The sequence below is a fragment of the Euprymna scolopes genome, chromosome 22 (genome assembly GCF_053919585.1).
Source record: "Euprymna scolopes isolate OS-2025 chromosome 22, ASM5391958v1, whole genome shotgun sequence".
NCBI classification, from domain to species: Eukaryota; Metazoa; Mollusca; class Cephalopoda; order Sepiida; family Sepiolidae; genus Euprymna; species Euprymna scolopes.
Window position 1 is genome coordinate 116,751,906 of NC_136503.1, and position 22,234 is coordinate 116,774,139.

Genomic DNA, 22,234 nt, shown 5'->3' on the forward strand with positions numbered 1-22,234 from the left:
TTACAGATGTTGCATGAACAGATATCATCTCATTCAGGTCTATGTTGAAGTCACACCTTTACACCTGTTGAATGCTGTACGCGCTTTTGTTGCACAAATAATAGAATCTGCATACAGATTTTTGTCAGCTCGTTAGTTTTCCATCATCAGACTTGATACACAGCTGTACAGCTATGTCTGTGCTGTCCTTTTGTTGTCTAGCAACTTTATAGATGGCCTGATGTAGGTTTTCAGCCTCAGTCTATGACATTACTTTAGCCGAGGTGTGCATTGAAGTCGTTTGTTACCGCAAGGCCTCTGTGTGTTGACATCCAGCAGTCAAGAATTCTGCTTTCTCAGCTTGTCTATGACCATGCTGTGGAGCATAAACTAAAACAATATCTAATTCACTTTCCGAGATAACGAGAGAGACTAACTTGGTCTCCATATCTATGATATTTTCTACAAGTTGCACAATATGATATGAACTCCATTTGCCATTAACAACCTTGGCATCGTGTCAAGTGTATTTTGTTTATTGTAAGAAACAAATGCTGCAGCACTTGTACATATTGATAACTTTACTGTTGTTGTTAATTTTGCTTTCAAAGTTCCTATGTTGAACGTTCCAAGCTTTTTTTTGTTCTGCCTTCCCCAGAGAAGTCCCCAGTATTTTTTTTTGTTCTGCCTTCTCTGTTAAGTTTTCAATCACGATTTTGTTTAATGCTTAGTTTAATGACTGGATTTCCTTCTTCATGTTAACACACAAATTAATCATGGTGTAGTGACCATGCGGCTGTAAAACAACAGATGCATAGGGCGCCTCCATCATTGTATAAGTAGCTACCATTATACATGTGGTTTGTATTAGTCTGGAGCTCGCTCTCCCTGTCTGCCGTGTATGATTCCAGATGGTATAACATACAAGATCATTAAGAACTCTCAAACTTTTTCACCTTGAGAAAATTTAATCTGAAAAGAATTATATTTTAATTCTATGAAGAGAAAACATTTCATAGACTGATCCATATCATTTTGTATCTGGTTGGAAAGGAGACCAATTGTTGTCAGTCAGTAAGCATCCGGAAGAAAGACACAATTTTGTATTTGACAGTAATTGAACAGAAAGCAAACACAACAAATAACAAGTGTGGTTATACATAAGTCCGACTGCCAAGTACACATGACTTGTGCATAACCCTGAGAGACATATTCTCTTTGTCTTTATTAGAAGAGTTCATTATTATCTATAAGGTGGCCACCACAACATTCACTTTTCTTTGGTGACTCACAAGATCTCGTCTCTTCCTTCCTCCATTATCTAACAATAGCTTAATATTTTCAGTACATCAATTTCGTAGATACATTTTTTTTCTCTCTTTCTCTCTGTCCTTTTTCTTTTATTCTGTTGGAACAAAAAAAACTGTTTTCCTCTAACAATTCACCTTCAACAGACCCCCTCCCCCAAATTTCCCTTTTTTGTTGTTTGATTTCTATTTGATCTTTTCACACTTTTTAATCAGTTAATTAAATGTACATTTTGCTAATTAACATGTTGTTCATGATTTTTGTCTACATTTCAAGTTTTTTTGTCAAAAAATATATTTTTAATTCATCATTTATGTCATTAATCTTATTTTGATCACACTGAGCAAGAAATTTTTACTGTTTGAATGTTGTCTACATTTCTGCAACTGATTTAGGGTACTTTTGCACTGCTGAATCAGCAAATGTTATCCGTTTTTCTCCATCAGATCAGGGTTTTGTGCTAAGTTTATTTAGGAAGTAAAATAAGATCTTGTAACAAAATCCATTTCATTTTTGTAGCATTATCAGCTGATTTTTATCAACACATATCATTCTAAATATGTTTTTAAGAGAAAAACATGTTTTACTAACAACATATATTAATTACTTGATAGAAACATTTATTATTGTAAACTGAATAATGCGCATTGATGAAGGTAAGTACATATAAAGTGTATGTTGCTTCACCATTCTTCAAACTTCATGGCTTGAACTTCAGATTCCAACAATAGTCAGCCATCATGACTGTGTCCCAGCGATCCTGACACCTGGTCTCTAAATTTTTCAGGTCTTTCCTTCTGCTCATCATTCATTAAACCCAGGTTCTCAGAAAATCAGTTCATATTTGAAAATAGGTAGTTCATCTTGACGCTCATGTTGCAGTCCAGGTTTCTGCAAGCAGTAAGCATGTTGTTGACAAGTTTTGCATAGTTCCTGGCCTTTTTGTTGCCAAGAAAGTTCTCCACTACCAGAACAAATGCCTGCCATGCTTCCAGTTTCACTTCATTAAGTTTTCAAACTCTGGATATCTGATGAGTTGCCAGATGTGAGGACTGTTAAGATGCCAGCTTTCAACTTCTTCATGGTGAATCCGGGAAAAGCCTGGCACAACCAAGTGAAGCAGTTACCATCCTTGTTCAAAACCTTAATGAACCGCTTGATTAAGCTGAACTTCCTGTGTAGCAGTGGGAAGGGTATTCTATCTCTGTCCACCAGAGGGTCGTTGATAACATTCCTATCTTTGCACAGGCCAGTTCCTCTTCATGTGGGCTGAACACCATTTTTGGAAGATTTCTAGGTTTTATGGCTTAAAACTGATCCCTTTTAAACATAATCACTGAGAACTATCAAACTTTTACTAAAATACTCCACACATGCATACATGTGGACAGAAGCATAAAAAACGACACGTGGAATGTGATTTTTGGAATTCAATACGTTAGGGTCATCCAAAATCAGCTGAAAAAATGCAAACAACAAATTTGTTGTTGACCAGTTTTATCAATGTGAACTTTTAAGGAAATGAAACAATTCGTCATGTAACATGTTATGCAACTTCTGAAAACCAGCCGTTAAAATGTGAATTTTGAAATTGAATCAAATAAAGGCAGCAAATTGTGTACACATAAATAACTCAATATCAATATCAATATCAGATAGAGCTTTATAACAATAATAAATAGTAACACTTTACTGCAGTTTCATGCTTCATCCAATCTTCAGATGTTTGGATTTATATTAAAATATATTACTCTGTGTGTATATATATATATATATATATATATATATATATATATATATATATATATATATATATATATATATATATTGGATCCATGGAGGATAGAGTAACTGTATTTGATTTTTATTAATATTGAATTGTTTCTGCTAAATAAAAGTGAAGTCATTACTTTTCTTTATGGATTGTGAAATGTGCATAAGATGGTAAAGAAGAAAAATATTAAAATTATGATTGTGAACTGATTCTTTCCTTGGATCACTACAACCAAACAAAGTTAATATATATATATATATATATATATATATTTAGTCATACTTTAAAAATTAAAGCTAAATTGATGTTATTTTTTAATATTTTCTACCAGATTTTCATGATATGCTTCGAAAAATGGGCTGAAACAATTGTATGAATAAAAATTAGAACATATGTTTTATATATATTTTAAATTTTTAATCATAAATTTTTATATAACACAAACGTTTTTGTAATAACTCAATAGTGTAGAACTAGAGCTCTAATAAATTTTTTAACATTGTGTAAATTTCAACAAATGCAGGGCACACATTTTCACAAATATTTGCATACAATTGTTTCGGCCTACCTTAATCACATACTTTGTCATTACAGAATATTCAAAAATGTATAAAACATTAGGAGGTTTTCATGAAAGCATATAAAGGAACTGTGGTTAAACATAGCAAATGTATACACACTGAGATGCGAAATTCGAATGCCAGATCATGTCTGCATTTTATCCACTGACAGTAAAATAAATTTTATGCATTTTTAAGTTATTTTTCATGACATAAGTATTGTATAATCTTTTTTTCTCTCTTCAAATCCATTGATATTTTCTTCTTACTCCATATCTTGTCTTTTAAACATAAATAAAAAGAAAATACTTAAATATTCACTCTAAATGATGCTATAATTTTAAACACAATGTAAAGGGCAGTTGCTTGTTTGTGTGTGTGTGTGTGTGTACAGCTAAAAGAAAAACACTAAGAAGTCTATTCTTTATTGGTATAATATAATATTCAAAATTTGAAACAATTTCTTATTTGAAGATCAACTCGGCCAGATTTTTTGAGGTAGTGGTGGTAGTTTTCCCAATGTTATCTATTATATAAATGAGAGGTGCATGACTTATATGATTATTTTCAACAAAAGAGAGGATAGAGCAGGATGGAAATAAGAGGAGGATATAGAAAAATATGGAAGGGAGAAAGAGTGAAAGATAGAAACCAATTAAGAGGTTGAAAGATATAAGTTTTAAGAAAAAGATGTTATATAGACGTTTTAATGTCTTTATGTTTTTTTTATAATCCCGGACAACAGCAGTTAATCCTGCTAGTTTAAAATAATAATCTTATTATTAATTTAGATGAGAAAATAACATATTTAAGAGTGTTTTCATATCATAATGAAGAAAATCTGACTTCACTTGCTGATGTCATACCAAATAAATTTGAAAAAATAGAATTAGTTTTAACTTCCATTCGATTATGATAAGGATATGCTTGTGTTACCCTGAAACTGCAGCAAATTGTTAAGATGAATCCTTTTAATTATTATTGTTATGAAGTTCTGTTTGAAAGAGTAAGGCCTTTGCATATGCATGATCTGCTTTTCTTCGTTCAGACCTATTTAGAAGTTGATTTTATGTATTATATATGCGCTAGTCTACTCATGCCCCGGCATTGGCCAAGAATTTAGAATAAGTGACAGAATTTCCATGTCCAAGCTAGAATAAATGATGAATAATACTACATGATAGTGATGTTAGTATATTAATACAAAGATCAATAAAAACACAAATGGTACTACTACTACTACTACTACTACTACTACTTATAGTAATAACATTATTGATAATGGTAAAAATAAGAAGAGTAACAAGTATGTAAATGATAACAGTTATACTGAGAAAAAAAATAATGCAAATAATGATAAGACTGATAGCAATACTCATGATGATAGAACCATAATAATAAAAGTAACAATAACATTAACAAAGAAATGAAACAGTAACAATGTTAATCCTAATATTAATAACAGTAATACATATATACAACAATAAACATAATAGTAATTGTAACAGTAATGTTGCAGCCAATAGTAGAAATAATCAGAATCAAAAATAAGACTACAACTATTACTACTAATATTTATAAAAACCAAAAAGAGGAAGAATGTTTAAATCAAAATAGTACTATTAGTAAAAATATTAATAACAAATCACCACCAACATAATAATAAAGTTTCAGTATTGACTGGCTCATAGTCGAGAAGGGTCCAGGAGGACGGAAAACTGAGGAGAAAAAGCACTAATGAGACATCCACTGGATAAGTTTGAAGTGAACTGGGACCTTGGGAGGCTTACTGCCACCCAAATGCTAATGAAAAAAAAAAAAAAATTAGGAAGAATGTAAAAACCACCACCGCCATTAACAACAGTAAAGCCCAGTCCATATTCAGCAGAAGTTCCTGTTAATGTTATTTTTTCTTTTTATCAAATTGTTAGGAGGTATTCCTTACTCCTCCAATGATCTTTAGTGAATAACATCACCAAATTTGTCTGTTCTGAATCCTGGTTCATTAGTTGGTATTTGGTGATCACTCCAGCAAAGATCCTGAGTGTTGAAAGGTCCTGTCTAACAAATCACTACTCTCCCCTCGTTGCATAACATCAAGAGGGCAAATCGTCCAGCACTGGTCACCAAAGTCTATCTCTGGAATCCAAATTCATTTCAAGTCAAAAGAAAGAAAAATTTTTACTGCTAGTCTTTTTGGATAAAGTAACAATAATTATTTGTTGAAAGATTACACAATTCTGATCATTCACAAATTTCTGACTTAAACTCTTAATATTCGTGTTATGACGGCACTCTTTGGTAAAGTCTGCGTGATTTTCACGTTTTAGTGGTCTTCCCCTAAGTCAAGGAGCAATCTCTCAGCAGCATTGATTTTGGTGGATAGCAGAGCATAGTCCCTCTCTTAATGGTGTGAATTTTGTGGCCAACCAAAGCTGAATCCATCTCCTAATGAAGTAGATTTAGTGGGTGAGTAGAGCTGAGTCACCAGAGTTCACTTATGCATTGACTTATATTGAGAATTAACCCGTAATGACCCCACAATAGAATTTAATTCATAATTCTCAAATATAGTTTATCGATTTAATTTCTTGCCATGTTTAAAGGTTCTAATATGCAAGGATCCACTTTTCTGACACTGAACAGTTTTACAACACACTCCTTTCTTCTTCATCTATTTTTCGTCTCTTTCTGGTAACATGACAGAGGTGGTTCTTCCTCCACTTGAGCTGGTTTCTAAAATCACAAATGCGTCTACTTAACCTTAATCACAACCCTTTGTTTAATTCATTATCAAAGTTTCAACTAGGGGGAAAGGAATTTTTGTCAGGTAATTTAATTATCAACTCTGTCTTATGTACAGTAATGTGTGCGTTTTTTTTTTTTTTCAGTTTTTGACAAACAGTTCTGACCACTTGATGTATTTTAGAAAACTTGGTCATGTCTTGTCCTGTTTCATATATTTGTCAAGATTCGTGTTCTGCTTTTTGTTTATCAAAAAGTATCAAATTTCCACTGAGGATTTAACTGTAATTTCTTAAAGGGTTTTTTTATAACTAAAATATTTTAATTCTTAATAAATCTAATATTTTCCACAATTATTTTTATACTATTTCATGTTTCTGCAATTGTCAGTGTCGGAGGTGATAATTAATGCTGGTTGGGCAATTCAAAGCCAACCTTTGACTTCACCAGCTAGCATCTTTCCTCCAGAAATTATTTTGCATGTAGATCATTATTATTATTTTATCTTTCAGTTGTCACCATTGTTGTCAACGGAATTGCAAGTTGCTCAAGCTGGACGTCATCTTTACTTCAAATTGGCTTCACTTGTGCAGTTGCATTTTGATTTGTCATCTACAACTGTCACTGGAATTCCCATGAAGGTGAGTCATGCGTTTCATATTTTCAAAGAATTTAATCTCATTGGTTAAATTTTCATACATGTCTTTAAAGTTCAACTCCGTCTCTCATTTCAGTAACATCAGATAGAAATGGGAAATCTCAGATAATTTGTAATGATTGGCTTTTTTGAAAACCAAAAAAAAATGAAGCTGAGTTGCGTTGAGAGCTTTATCATAATTTCCTATTTATGTGTGTGTGTGTGTGTGTGTGTGTGTGTATATATATATATATATATATATATACTACTTCATTTACTCACATAAAATTAATATACGAAAGTATAGATTTATGCGTAAACTTTAAGTATTTACTTCAAAAGTGCTCAATACATAGGTAGAGCTAGTTAGTAATTCATAAAATATATATGGCGATTAAGCTACACTGAATATTCGGCGTTTTATCCACTCTAGGATTCGTCAGGCTTATGCATAAGCCTGACGAATCCTAGAGTGGATGAAACGCCGAATATTCAGTGTAGCATAATCACCATATATATTTTATAAATTACTATATATATATATATATATATATATATATATAATGAAAATGGTCTACTGTAACATCTAATATTGGATTTAATAGGTTTGTTGCAAAACTTTGTTCAATTACAGCATTCCATCAAAAACATACAGCACTGCAAAATAATTTTTGATATATTTGCTAAAACAAAACTTCAACTGGTTCTTGTTGAAATTAGCAGCATTTCATGAACTACAGATATTTGAACAGCTACAATAGATAATGCTCCTTTTCTGAGTTTGACAGTCATTGGTTTTCAAATGTCTTTGAACAGTGTAGAGCTGTACTTAGAGTTAAGTGAAGAATTGCACAATGTTCTGGATGAGTATAAAATCTTCAAAAGATTTTTTTTAGTCTTGCAGGATTCAGTAACAAATATAGTTGCTAATGTTGAGAATAAAATTTAGAATAATTATCATACATTGTAACTCAAGTTGTAAAGACAACCATTACATCCAACAGAAATACAGTTTCTCACTTTAATTGCTTTCTATTAGCAATTTAACTGAAATATGGGATCAGCTTAATTTGGAAAAACAAACTCCTTCAAGACCACATGGTGGAATTGCAAAAACAATATAGTTTTCTCACTTTTTTCACCTGCACCTACTGGCATTGGATGAAACAACAACAACAACAATATAGCCATGTCATCTTGAAGTGCGATTTTTCGCTCTATCAAATCATGTTCATTTTTTTGCAGACTTTTCGACAACATGGACAAAATTCAAATCCCCATCATTCTCTTGTTCCAGTTCAGCTCGTAATATCAATGATGCGTTTGGCCCAGGAACCACTAATGAATGTATAGCACAATGGTCCAAGAAATTTTGCAATGATGATGAGAGCCTCGAAGATGAAGGCGGTTGCAGCCGGCCAACTGTGGTTGATAACAAACATTTGAAAACCTTAATTGAAGCCAATCCTCACAAAACCACACAAGAAGTTGCTATTGAACTTGAGGTTGACAACTCAACAGTCGTTCACCATTTAAAGCAAAAAAAGGGAAGTAAAAAATGTTGGATAAATGGGTGCTGCAATAATCAAACAATAATAAAAAAAAATCGTCATTTTGAGGTGTCTTCTATGCTCCTTTTGTGCAACAAAAACAACCTATTTCTCGAACAGATTGTAACATGTGATGAATAGTGGATCCTCTGCGACAACTGGTGATATTCGGCACAGTGGTTGGATGCCATAGAAACTCCACAACACTTCCCAAAGCTAAAATTGCACCAAAAACGGTTATGGTGACTGTTTAGTGGTCTGCGACCGGTCTCATCCATCACAGCTTCTTGAATCCAGGTGAACCGATTATCACGGAGACATATTGCTGACAAATTGACGAAATGCACCAGAAGCTCCAATGTATGTGCCTGAGATTGGTCAATATGAAGGGATCAATTTTCCTTCATGACAACGCTTGCCCCCATGTTGCTCAACTGACTCTGCAGAAGCTGAACGAATTGTGCTACGAGACTCTGCCTCATCCGCCTTATTCACTTGACCTATGCCCACCGATTATCACTTTTTCAAGCATCTTGACAACTTCCTGCGCGAAAAATGCTTCAAAAGCCGAGATGATGCCGAATCGGCCTTCAATGATTTCATCGTTTCCAGAACTCTGAATTTCTATGCTAACAGAATAAATAAACTTGTTTCTCGTTGGCAAACATATGTTAATTCTAATGGTTCTTATTTCAATTAATAAAGTTTATCATGAAAGAAGTTATGATCTTTTGAAGTTGAACGTCAAAAACCAACATTATTTTTGTACCAACCTATTATATGGTGAAAATAAATTAAGAAATATGAAATGCTTGTGTAATGTGTGCTATTGATAAGATTCCATAACAAATTACCAATGGGGACTTGTTTGAAAAAATATCCAGTTTCTGAGTCCATTTGAAAAAATCACTAAAGAAGCAAGTTACAGAACATCAACCATATCAATGATAATACCTACAAATTTAGCTTTGACGTTATTTTTGTCAAAAGCTGTCCAATCTAATTCTAGTATTTCGGACTTTAGTGGAATCCTTCTTACCATTGTTGAACAATTCAGGTTATCAATCGAAACAACATTTTTGTCCTATCTAACTGATAAAAACTTGTGTATGTCTACTTTCCTAGACCCATGATTCAAATATTAATTTTAAAAGGTTGGCATAGAAAACATATTTAGAATTGGAAATTGGATTCTACATCTTTTACACTAGCCTTATGCTGAGGATGAAGAAGCACGAGCACTTGTAAATTACAACATGACAACTTCAAAACCAACTGACAAAAAAGTAACCGGTAAAAATGTCACAAAAGATGCTTTCATCACTTATAAGAAGACAGTAGGAAGTAAAAATACATTTATTTTTATTCAATTTCGGCCTTCGTTTTTGAGGTGTGAAAAGTAAACATTGCATCATTAATAGCAAAATTGTACTGATGGACAATTTTTAAAGTATCATCAAATAAAACTGAATTAAATGACAATAAATATGAACATTCAATATAATTCTATATGTAATGATTATTATACCTAATTTTTTAAAACAATTCCGGCTGCAACTTCATTATAAGTCGATAAAAATGCTATGTTCAATTTTGGTGGCAAAAATAAAGTACCAAATGTCATAAACATAAACTTATTTCAAAATCACAAAAAACTATTAAAAGATCTGGAATATTGCATGCCTCATCAATACGTATTGTTGAATGCTCTTTACACCATGCACTTCTTAGTCTCCTCCAGAAAATCTAATCATTTTATTTACTATTTCTCACTTTGTTTATCATGATGATGTAATTAAGTAAACGTCAACATCAATTTAATTTTATTGTTATCAACGATAGAGTTCTTTACACAATTACTATTTCTTTGTGATTCTGTTGAATTTTTTGCTTGGCACTGATCACATTCGTCCATTCAAATGCATCCCTTCCCCATTCAAACGTATAAAGAGAAAAAACTTCAGTTGTCCTTCTTCAATGCTTGTGGCACAAATCACTTGATTTGCACTGCTTATTAAATTGTTAGATGAAAATACAAACTAGTTAGAAAAATATCCTGTCCTTTACATGTTAAGAAGTGGGGTTTCAAAATGTTCTCTGCATAAGTACTATTGTTTTTTTTTTTATTGTTTTAACGTCTTTATTTTATTTTTGTATTGGCTTTGTTCAAGTTAACGCTGTGATTCTTTACAAATGATTTATTTCTGGTTTGTGTGGACCATTCTGCTTTACATTGAATGCCCAGAAAAAAAATAATCAAACAAACTTGATTGTTTTTCAAAATAATAGAATATTTTTTTATCTGGTAAACATTAATCAGAAAGGACTTTTTCGTGACACATATATGAAGCAGAATGATTTGCACGAATTGAAATGTTTTAATAAGAGATTCGTTCATTTTTTTTTCATCCAAGAATTTGCAACACTATAAAATTCCTATCTTTACACTTTACTATTGAGGACTTGTTCAAAAACTTGTCCAGTTACGTAATCCATTTGAAAAATCACCAAAGAAGCAAGTCACAGGACTTCAACCGTATCGATGGTAATACCTACAATTTTAACCTTGAGGTTATTTCTTTCTAAAGCTGTCCAATTTAATTCTGATATTTCTGACTTTAGTGGAATCCTTACCACTGTTGAACAATTCAATGGAAACAAGATTTTCATCCTATTTAAATGATAAAAACTTGTGTGTTTACTTTCCTAGATCCAAGATTCACATGTCCATTTCCAAAAAAATGGAAAACACTAAGAATTGAATTCTACATCTTCTACTTTCTACTGATGATGATGAAGCAGAATCGGCAGGATACACATCTTCAAGCTCTGTTGAGGGTCAAGAAGATCAAAGTGAAAGTAAAACTTTCTCTTTCAAACCTGTTTGATGAATTAGCTTTGAATAAGTCTACAGTAACAAATCAAAACTTAGAGCAGGTAGAGGTAGAAGTTGATTAAACCTGGAGACTGCACCTACAACAGAAATACAAAAATCACAATCTAAACTCAAAAGGAGTAAATCCCTTATGGTTAAGTGCACAAAAGAACTTGACCATTATGTAGCTTTACAACTACTCGGAAGAGGTGATGATCCATTTAAGTATGGGAAGTAGATACAGGAGACCTTACCACTGCTGAGTAAACTGGCTTCAAAATATTTAAGTGTACCACCTTCATTTTGGAGGGTGTGAGGCTCTTTAGTACAGGTGGTAATGTGTATGAACCTATGAGGAACAGGTTGCATCATGAGAATAGAGAAAATCTAATGTTTCTATATCACAACTCTACACTTCACTTTAAATACTGAGGAGACTATATGAGACTATGAGAGCAGAGGGAGCAAGCAGCCAGAATAGAAGAAGAAGTAGAGCAGTAGCAGCAGGTGCAGAACTTCAGCTTATAGTTATTCACTTAAAGAATTACAATTTTACTTTTTTTTTTTTACATAGGCATCACCACTTATCAAGGTCAAGAGGGCACTTGAGGATAAGGGTTAAAGAGTGTACAGTAGAAATTGGACAATATAGTAACCGTTAGTAATGGAGATTCGGTAAATTTGTTAACTTATATGGAACGGCTCATAAAAAACTTGTTTATGTTAGGCTTTAAGACAACCATATTGTAGTCAGCTGGAAAGCAGAAAAACAGAAGACAATTCCATAGGTGTGCAGTTCTAAGAAAGAAGCTTTGCTTATGGAATCTATGTTTAGGTTTAGGCACAGATAAAGAGTGCGGGAAACTAGTGATAGTGTTTTCTGCTAGACGGGTGTTTCTTGTGAAAGTTTGGCGAGGGGGAACCATAGAATGGAGCTCAACCAAGCACTTGGCAAGAAAATTACGATAAAGCAGAAACAAACTCGCAACATCTCTTCAGGTTGCAGGGAAGAGAAAAGGACATCCCAAACAAGGCTACGAAGATATGTCCTTTCTAGCAAGTCCTGCCCAGATGTGCCAACAGTACTCCATCCTTGGACGTACCTGGGTCTTATATAGATAGAGAATTGCATCAGCAGTGAAATATCTACTGGATCGATAGAAGGATCCCACCATTTTTCCAGCGGCCTTGGCAACGGATTTAATGTACGTGTTCCATTTAAGATCAGGAGTAAAGGTCAAGCCCAGAAGCTTGTCAAAACATGAGGCCTCCCCAAGACGAGAGCCATGCATTTCAATTGATGCCAGATGGGGATCAGAGCGTTGATGATGTAAAGATAAAAACTTGGTTTTAGATGCATTAAAAGTCACCTCTTTCCCCATTGTACCACTTGCTCAAGATCAGAGGAGAGAGAATCAGAGAGAACTTGGTCGTTTACTGTCTTAGATGTGCTACCATAGATAGTAGTGTCATCAGTATAGATGTTTACGAATGATGTAAGGATGTGATTTGGAAGATCATTAATATAGATCAGGAAGAGAGTTGGGCCCAGGATGGATCCCTGAGGGACTCCAGCATTAATAGTAAGAGCTTCTTTCTGCCCATCAACCACTACTCTTATGAACCTATCAAAGATTCAATAATTGAGAAGACATTTCCAGCTATACCGTAGCTGGAGATCTTATGAAGTAAATCTTTATGCCAAACTTTATCAAAGGCCTTTGATATGTCAAGAGCAATTGCCCTAGAAAGGTAGCCTCCATCGAGAGATTCGCTAATCCTATGAGATATAACTGTAAGCACATCTGCTGTAGATCTATCAGAACGGAAACCATATTGCGTGTCACTGAGAAGGTTATTTTTGCTGAGATAGTTGATTACTTCTGTATTTAACACAGATTCCAGCAACTTACTTATGACGCACAGGAGACTTGTTGGCCTGTACTGTGAGGGAGATGAGCGATCACCTGAATTCTTAAATGATGAGATTTTCCAGGGTGACGGGAAGCAATTCTCCTTAAGACGTTTAAACAGTTTTGTAAGGATGAGCGCAAGTTCTGGTTGAAGTCTTTTGAGTGCTATAATTGGAATACCGTCAGGGCCAGTTGCTTTACTGGAATCAAGGTTTTTGATTAGCTTGGCAACATCACATATAGATATTTGTACATCACATAGCATGTTTTCTGATACAGGAGGAAATAATGGAGGTTAGCAGCCTTGGTTGCACAGGTTAGAATTAGCTGCAAAGTTCTTGACAAAGAGTTTGTTTGTAGTTGGTTTGTAATTTCTTTTTCTCATCTAATTGTTTTATTATATTCGTTTAAGAATTAGAAATTGTATTTTGTAATTTCATTTAATAAAGGCAAAATGCCACAATAGTGGCCAGACAATTAAATGTTAAGTTAAATTAGCCGTTACTGTGTTACTGTGTCAAAGCTATCTGATGAATCACTTGGCAGTGATGAAATGATTTAAATTTAATAGAAAAGAGAAAAGTAATTAGTTGGTTGATTATTCAGCAAAGTGGCAGATTATGCCAATTACCGATTACCCACTGATTAATCAGTAGATCCTGAATGTGTGTGTGTGTGCTAGTTTTGGAACAATTAATTGGAAGCGGAAAAATTTTGGCCTAATTTTCAATGATTCTTTTCTTTTAAACTTAACTGTCAGTTGCTGATAATTATTTATTTTAAACTAAAAAGTAAAATTGACACAAGTTTATGAATTGGAAACATAGATTGGTAGAATAGATAAAAGAAAGATTTGTTAATTTCTCAAATTAAATGACAATTATATCTAGTAGGATATGTTGACTTTTCACAAAGTAAATAAATGAATAAATTTGAATTAGTATTACTTCGTATAACTATTTATCCATTATATTATTATTAATAAAATGGATAATAGCAACTTTTATAAATTGGATATATTTTTAAAGATGTAAATTTAATGTATTTTATCATTATTTTTATTTGAAGTTTGACTATTTTATTCATACTGAGAACTAGTAAAAATATTTATGGAGTAGATTAACCTATTATTGTACGATTTGTAATGTAACAATTACAAAAAATAGATAATAATATGTAAATAAATAAGTAAAAATAATATTTACAGTTACAAAATAAAAAATAACATATAGAATACTACCTAAAGGAAATGACTCTACTTAGATATTTATCACACTAGTTATTTCCCTTGTATATCATTACTAAACAATACTTAAGAAACATAATATATATGCATTTGTGCATAATATTAAACAATATAGTATAATTATTAATGATAAATGTTGTAATAATATTAACAATAACAAACATTAATTTCAGAAATAATTCAACAGTGATGCAAACCTGTCAAACCGCATTACTTCTATCTCCAGCTTCCGGCATAAACACACCTCCATTGAGTGATTGAAAAATATTTTTTCTCTTCTTCCTCCTGAGGATAAGATGTACTTTAAACATTTGAGAACTTTATACCACATTACCATCCTGTTGTGACACACTGATAAATAAATATTTTATGATTTAGAGTGACATCTTTCAATATTGACATTATTCCTTTTACTTTCTTGTATCCAGCAGTATTCCTCTACAAAGTATTAATGCTGGAGTCCCTCAGAGGTCTATCCTAGGCCAACTCTTTTCCTGACCTACATCAGTGATCTCCCAAATCACATTCTAAGATCATTCATAGATATTTATGCTGACGTCACTACCATCTACGGCAACACTTCAAAGGCCATAAATAACCAAGTTCTCTCTGGTTCGATTTTCAGCATGAGGTACAATTGGGAAAGAGGTAGCTGGTTTATTTTAATGCATCTAAAACCAAGCTTATATCTTTACATCATCAACACTCTTATCCTCCTCTGGCATCAAATACAAAACCGAACAAAATTCCTGAACCAAAACTCAACTCAAAAGACTCATAAATCTCCAAAGTGCAACAACATCCATAGAAACAACTTCTCTCACTGAAAAAAAAAATAAGATACCAAAAGAGCCCATGAAGGAAAAGGAAACAAAATAAACACACCACACTCAACTTCCAGACCAAGAGATTCAATCCAAGACAGATTTGAGGAAATGGACATGGAAGATCGAAGATCAGACACTAACAACTAAAAAAAGTTAAAAATAAACAGATAAAATCAAACCATAACTCAAAAAATCATCCAACATAACATAAATAACCTATTACTTCTTATAAAAAAACTATCAACCAATCATCATATGTCTCCAAGAAACCTTTTTAGAGCAGAAGATAAAATAAATATAAAAAACTACAAACAATACAACCACATCCACAATACCCAACAGGGAGCCTCTGGAGGAGTATCTATCCTTATTAGAAATAATATCCCACAAAGCAAAATAGATCTAAAAACTAATATTCAAGCCATTGCTACACCAGCTACATAACACAGAACTATAAATGCCTGCACTATCTACATCCGACCCAAAGATCCAATAAATGAAACGGAGCAAAATAATAAATTAGTTACCCAAACTGTTACTGTTAGGTGACTAATAGTCACAATGATATATGGGGATCTGATAAGAAAGGAAAAAAATCTTGAAAAAAATATTAACAACATATTAAACAATAAATCCAACACATACCTTCATCCTGCTTCAGGCACCTACTCAGTACTAGATCTATATGTTTGACCCCCCCCCCTATCTTTATGGACTACAACTGGAAGGTTCTAGAAGATTCATGGGGTAGCGACCATTTCCCAGTGATTTTAACAAATCTGAAAGAAACAAAAACCATCACTCCCAATAGAAAAAAAAAATGCAAATTGGGAGGAATATAAAAAATATAAAAAGCAAAACTTTTAGAGGAGGAAAACCCAAATAAATCTATATAATATTTTTCTAAAACATTACTAACCATTACACATTTTAAGTATACATGAATGTATACCTAAAAATAGCAGAACTAACAAATAACAAAGACCCTGCTTCAACGATGCGTTCCAAAAAGCAATTCATCTATGTAAAACTGCTTTATGAAAATTCAACTTCAAACCAACAAAGTACAATCTAGACATTTTTAAGCAAAAAAGAGCAATAGCTCGTAAAGTTATTAGAGAAACAACAACAAAAAAAAGCATCATGGAAAGATTGTATAAATAAAATAAACTCAAATACAAACCCCACACAATTGTGGAACATGTAAGGAAAATTTCAGGTAAAATCAAAACAACATTAAAATAACAAAGACAAAAAATATAACAAATTTTCTTGCAGAAATTTTTCAAAACAATTCCTCCTGTAAAAATTACAATCAGTCCTTCTAAAAGATAAAACAAGATACAGAAAAAACGATAAACAAATTAAATTTCAACTCAAACAGCAAAGAAGAGTACAACTATCCTTTTACCAAAATTGAACTCCAAAAGCCACAAACCAAGCACATGATACAACTACCAGTGTGGATGAGATACATTATGAGTTTCTGAAACAACTTCATCCCAGATCAATAACACATCTTTTAAACACACTCAGCAAAATATGATTCAAGGGAAAACTACCCAGTAGATGGATACATGATATCATGATCCTCATTCCTAAGCCAAGACAGAAAAAAACTGTTCAGATCCACAAAATTTCAGACTAATTGTATTGATAAGTTGTCTCTGCAAAACATTTGAAAGAATGATTAATAAGTGAATGGAAACTAACGGCTCAATTGCCAACATACAAAGTGGTTTCAGAAACAAAAGATGAACAATGGGCAACAGAACCTTTATTAAAGAAATTTTCATTTAAAAAGAACATGAAATCTTTTTTATTTAGAAAAGGTTTACGATACAACATGGCGACATGGTATAATAAAAGACCTATACAATCTTGGATTAAAGGGCAGACTACCTATATTGATAAAAGATTTTCTATCTGATAGAAGTTTTAAAGTAAGAATCGGACCAACCCTATCATACATAAAAATACAGGAAGAAGGAGTTCCACAAGGATGTATTTTATCAATCACACTCTTCAATATAAAAATCAATAATAGTGTAAATTGTCTAAACAATGAGATAAGTGGCTCCTTATATATGGATAACCTTGTAATCTGCCATGCATAAAAAATATCTATACCTCAGAATGCCAACTACAGATGTGCATAAACAAGCTAACACAATGGACCACAGAAAATTGCTTTAATTTTCAGCAACCAAAATAAAATGTGTCCATTTGTGTAATCATAGGAAAATGCACGACGACTCTACTCTCAACCTAAAAGGAGCAAAAACTGAAATAGCTGACCAACATGAATTTCTGGGACTTATTTTTCACAAAAAAACTCTCCTTCATCCCTCACTTAAAATAATTAAAACAAAAACGTTTCAAAAGTCTACAACTATTAAAGATTATAACAAATACTGAGTGGGGATCAGACTGCTCATCACTCCTAAAATTATATAGAACCTTGATAAGAGCCAAACTAGATTATGGAAGCTTTATATATGGTTTAACCAGAAAAAAGTTATTTTAAAACTCTGGACTCCATCCATCACATAAGATTAAGACTTTCCTTGGGGGCATTCAAAACCTCCACAATAGAAAGCTTATATGCTGAAGCCTATGAACTCCCACTAAAATTGTGGCGTGAAAAAGTAGGCTTACAATATTATCTAAAACTCAAACCCCCCTCACCCCAAATTCTGCCTATCAATTCACTTTCAATCTTCTTCAGTAGAGTTTACTAATTATTATCTATTAAAAACAAAAAAAAAAAAGAAAATGTAATCAAACCCTTTAGTCTTTACATGGAAGAAACGATAAAACCACTTAAAAACAACTCAATAGATCAAACCAGCATTCACGAAAAAATCTCACAGAACTCTCATCCTGGCTATTAAATCAACCTAAAGTTATACTAGACCTGACAATATATACTAAATCCAATACTCACCCCTTCAGACTAAACAACATTCTGGATTCTTACCCAAATTGGACATTAAGATCAAAACAAAGTGGAATGTGCTGCTATTTCAGAAAACACGATTCGGCAGAAAAGGTTATCAAATAACTCTTCAATCTATAGTGCAGAAATTACAGCCATAAATTTGGCTCTAGATATTATCACTAACCAAAACTCCAAGAAATTCATAATATTTGTAGATTCATTATCAGTACTAGAATCATTAAAAAATAAAAATGAAACAATCATTTACTAATCAAACTGTTACAAAAGATCCATTCTATCATACCACACAAAACTTTTTTCCTAGTCACTATGGTTTCCATGGAAATGAAAAAACTGACATGGCAGCCAAAAATTCCCGAAAACTCCAAATAAGTGACATAAAAGTCCCATGCACAAACTTCAAATCTTCAATAAACAATTTTATTACAAAAGAATGGTAAGAAAGCTGGAACAATTGCCAAAACAACAAACTCTTCCAAATTATGTCTATACTTAAAAAAAAAACTACAGAAAATCATGTAAAGAGGAAGTCGCCTTATCACATATCCATAACATAAGACACATACACATAACTCACTCCCACATACTAAAAAGTGAAGATCCTCCCAAATGTATGTGATGTCACAAACCTTATATGGTGAAGCACTTTTTACTTGACTGCTATGACCTCACAAAAATTTGTGAACACAACTACAAGGTCACAAACTTAAAAGAACTCTTCCAAAAAGAAAACATTAAAACCATTCTAAACTTCCTAAAAAGAGCAAATTTTTACCATAAAATATAAATGCCATCAAATAACAAACTATGCCAAAACATTACTCAAATATACCCAGCAAAAAATCAACTCCGAAAGCATCTAAAAATTTAAATTTTATATATAGCATTAAATGACCCAATGAAGGTCGATATGCTGGTTAAGTAAACGAACATCTGGGCAGGATCTGCTAGAAGTACTTATCCTTCCTTAACAGAGTTCAAAATAAACTTCGTAGACTAGTGAGAGATGCTTATTCTCTTCCCTGCAACCTCTTTCACACAGAAGAAACATTGCGAGCCTGTGTCTGCTTTATTGTTATTTTCATCGCAAGTGCTCATCTGAGCTCCAGTCTATGGTTTCCTCTCACCAAACTTTCACGAAAAACACTCATTTATCTGAAACCACTATCAATAATTTCCCCCCACTCTTTATCTGTACCTTAACATAAATTCCATGAACAAAGCTTCTTTCTTAGACCTGCACATCTGTGGAACTCTGTTCTATTTCCTTGTTTTCCAGCTCACTACAATATGGTTGGGCTGTCGTCAAGTCCAATGTAAACAAGTTCCTGATGAGCCGTCCCTTTAAGTAATCCAATTTACCAAATTTCCATTACCAACGATTACTACGATGTTGTCCCATTGACTACTGTACACTCATTAATCCCTATCCTCTAGTGACCCCTCGGCCTTGATAAGTGGTGACTCCTTTTAAAAAAAGAAAATTATCTACCGATTATTATATTGAACATGATATATAGGACTTTTTCGTATGAATAAAGTGAAACTAATCAAAGCGAACATCATTCGCCGGCCTTCTCTAGAAAAGCTTTGATCAGTGTTAGGAAATCCTTCATATCAGACAATTACTATTCATTTGGAGAGCTCCCCCTTTTTTGGGGGGAGCTAGTTTTCCCCAACATTGTGGGGAAACAAATAAAACTGCTTAAAGCTGGAAGCTTAACTGGCCTCCAGCAAAACGTTCATTTCTGCACCTGCGTGTACTCATTCACTTAGCAAGTCAACTTTTTGATTGACATCGATAAATTTGAGTGCTTTTCACTTCCTCTCATGTCGTAGTGTAGCGGTAAGATCTCAGCTTTTCTTTCACTTTCTTTTCCGCCTTCACGTCACGGGTCCGAGTCTGCCTGCCATCTAACACTTTTTTCCAAACATCCGGGCAATGCCGAGCATCCCCACTAGTCATATATAAAAACGTTTCTAATCTCAGTGCTGAGGATGATACTTTAGTCATATACAAAAATTCTGGATCGTCTACTGATTGAGTGTTTATATATATATATATATATATGTATATACAAAACGTCATTCAGTACTGTTTTATTTCTGCTTTAATTCAGTGTGTGTGTGTGTGTGTGTGTGTGTGTGTGTATATATATATATATATATATATATATATATATATATCATAAGGGTTGTTCCAAAAGTAATTATTTTTATTAGCTCAAAAAGTTGAAGAGCTATGAAAACCGGAGTGATACCATTAAAATGAGGAACCTCTTTGCTCCAGAATTTATTTTTCTGCATCGTCACCAACATTCTCAATGAACTTTTGCCAGGAATTCAATGACACATTTCTGCTTCTGACATGCATTCTACTTTCTTAAGAGTCTCACACCGTCAATATCTGCAACAGAGAGATGAAACTTTCAGGTTATGAATGCATAAGTTCAGTCATCATAACAATGTAATTTGCAATCTTCTCTAATTCATTTGAGTAGAATAAAAAATAGAAGGCATTACTTTTCGAACACCTTGTGTGTGTGTGTGTATATATATATATATATATATATATATATATAATTTAGAGAAAGAGAGAGAGAGAGATAATAGCATGGTAGTTCTTCCATTGATAAAGGTTCAAATTATTCAACCTAACCTCTGCACATGGTCCTTATATTGTAGAGAGCACAACCGACTACAAAATTATACCCTTGCCAGATATGTAAAAGGCAAGAGAATAAAAAAGATGTGTTATTAATTCAGAGAGGACATTGTCAAAGGAATGATGTGAAAATTTGAGAGAGTCAGAGGACAATAAGAAAAAATAAGAATACATGAAGTGGGGAGGGGGATAAAATCTATACAGAATGAAGGGAAAGGAGTGAATGCCCCCCCACCCACACCCACACTTTTTTCTCATTGTTTGTTAGGTGAAAAAAATGGAAGAGAAAGATGATTCCGGAAATTGTTCAACAAAATCTATGCATATGTAACCATATAGGAAATGTGAGTTTGTTGCTTTTTAACAGAATTCCACATTTTTTTTTTTTTATCAAGAAAAATAAAAGCATTTCTGCTTAAGTCATGAGTGTGAGTTCTCCATTGTTTTTGTTTGAAATCTGCTTTTTTTCCCCCTTCTAAATAAGAAAAGCTGATTTTTTACCAAACTGCTAGAGCTCTATCTTATTTTTGCTATTTCATGCTTTATCATCAGATGACTTATGTTTAAACTGTATGGCTTGTTTTTATATCAAAGAATGACTTCCTGTCTCTTTTCCCCGCACATACACAGTCTGTATCTTCCCCTTAATTTTGACTTTCTTAGTTGAAACTGATTGGAATTATTATTTAAAGAAAAGTTGTTGGTTTTTGTGCTACACTCTCTCTCTCTCTCTCTCTCTCTCTCTCTCTCTCTCTCTCTCTCTCTCTCTCTCCACACACACACACACACAAAGCAAGAAGCGTTGCTTCTAGATTGAGAAATGCAGATTTTTATGTTGTTGGATACTTACATTTCTGCCATATGTTGAAGTCTTTATCGAAAAAGATAAAAAAAACTGGATAAAGACATATAAGATATTCCACCCATTATTTTTTATCTTTGTAAAATGAATGAAACACTCTTTCGTAGTTGTTTATAAAAACATTGAAATTTCAGTTACTTATGATGCTTTTGAGGGTCAAATTATTAGAATTGTTGACTTGAGATGGTTAAGCTTTCATCTTGTTTTGTAGCACTCACTAACCACACTTAAGGGCTATGATACAATTAAACAGTTTGTCTGTGGATGACTACTTTTTGGATTGAGCATTGAGGTAGGCGAAATCAACAGCTATTATTAGTGATAATGCAAA

General features: G+C 33.0%; 1 protein-coding gene across 1 annotated transcript in view; it reads left to right on the forward strand.

The window, feature by feature from the left end:
• The window catches only part of LOC145243682 (integrator complex subunit 13-like), a 1,170,185-nt gene that overhangs the window by 824,641 nt on the left and 323,310 nt on the right, over positions 1 to 22,234 (forward strand). The window contains exon 6 of the mRNA XM_080106736.1: positions 6,879 to 7,007. Within this exon, the coding sequence (XP_079962862.1) occupies positions 6,879 to 7,007 (129 nt within the window). The remainder of the gene's footprint in view (positions 1 to 6,878; positions 7,008 to 22,234) is intronic.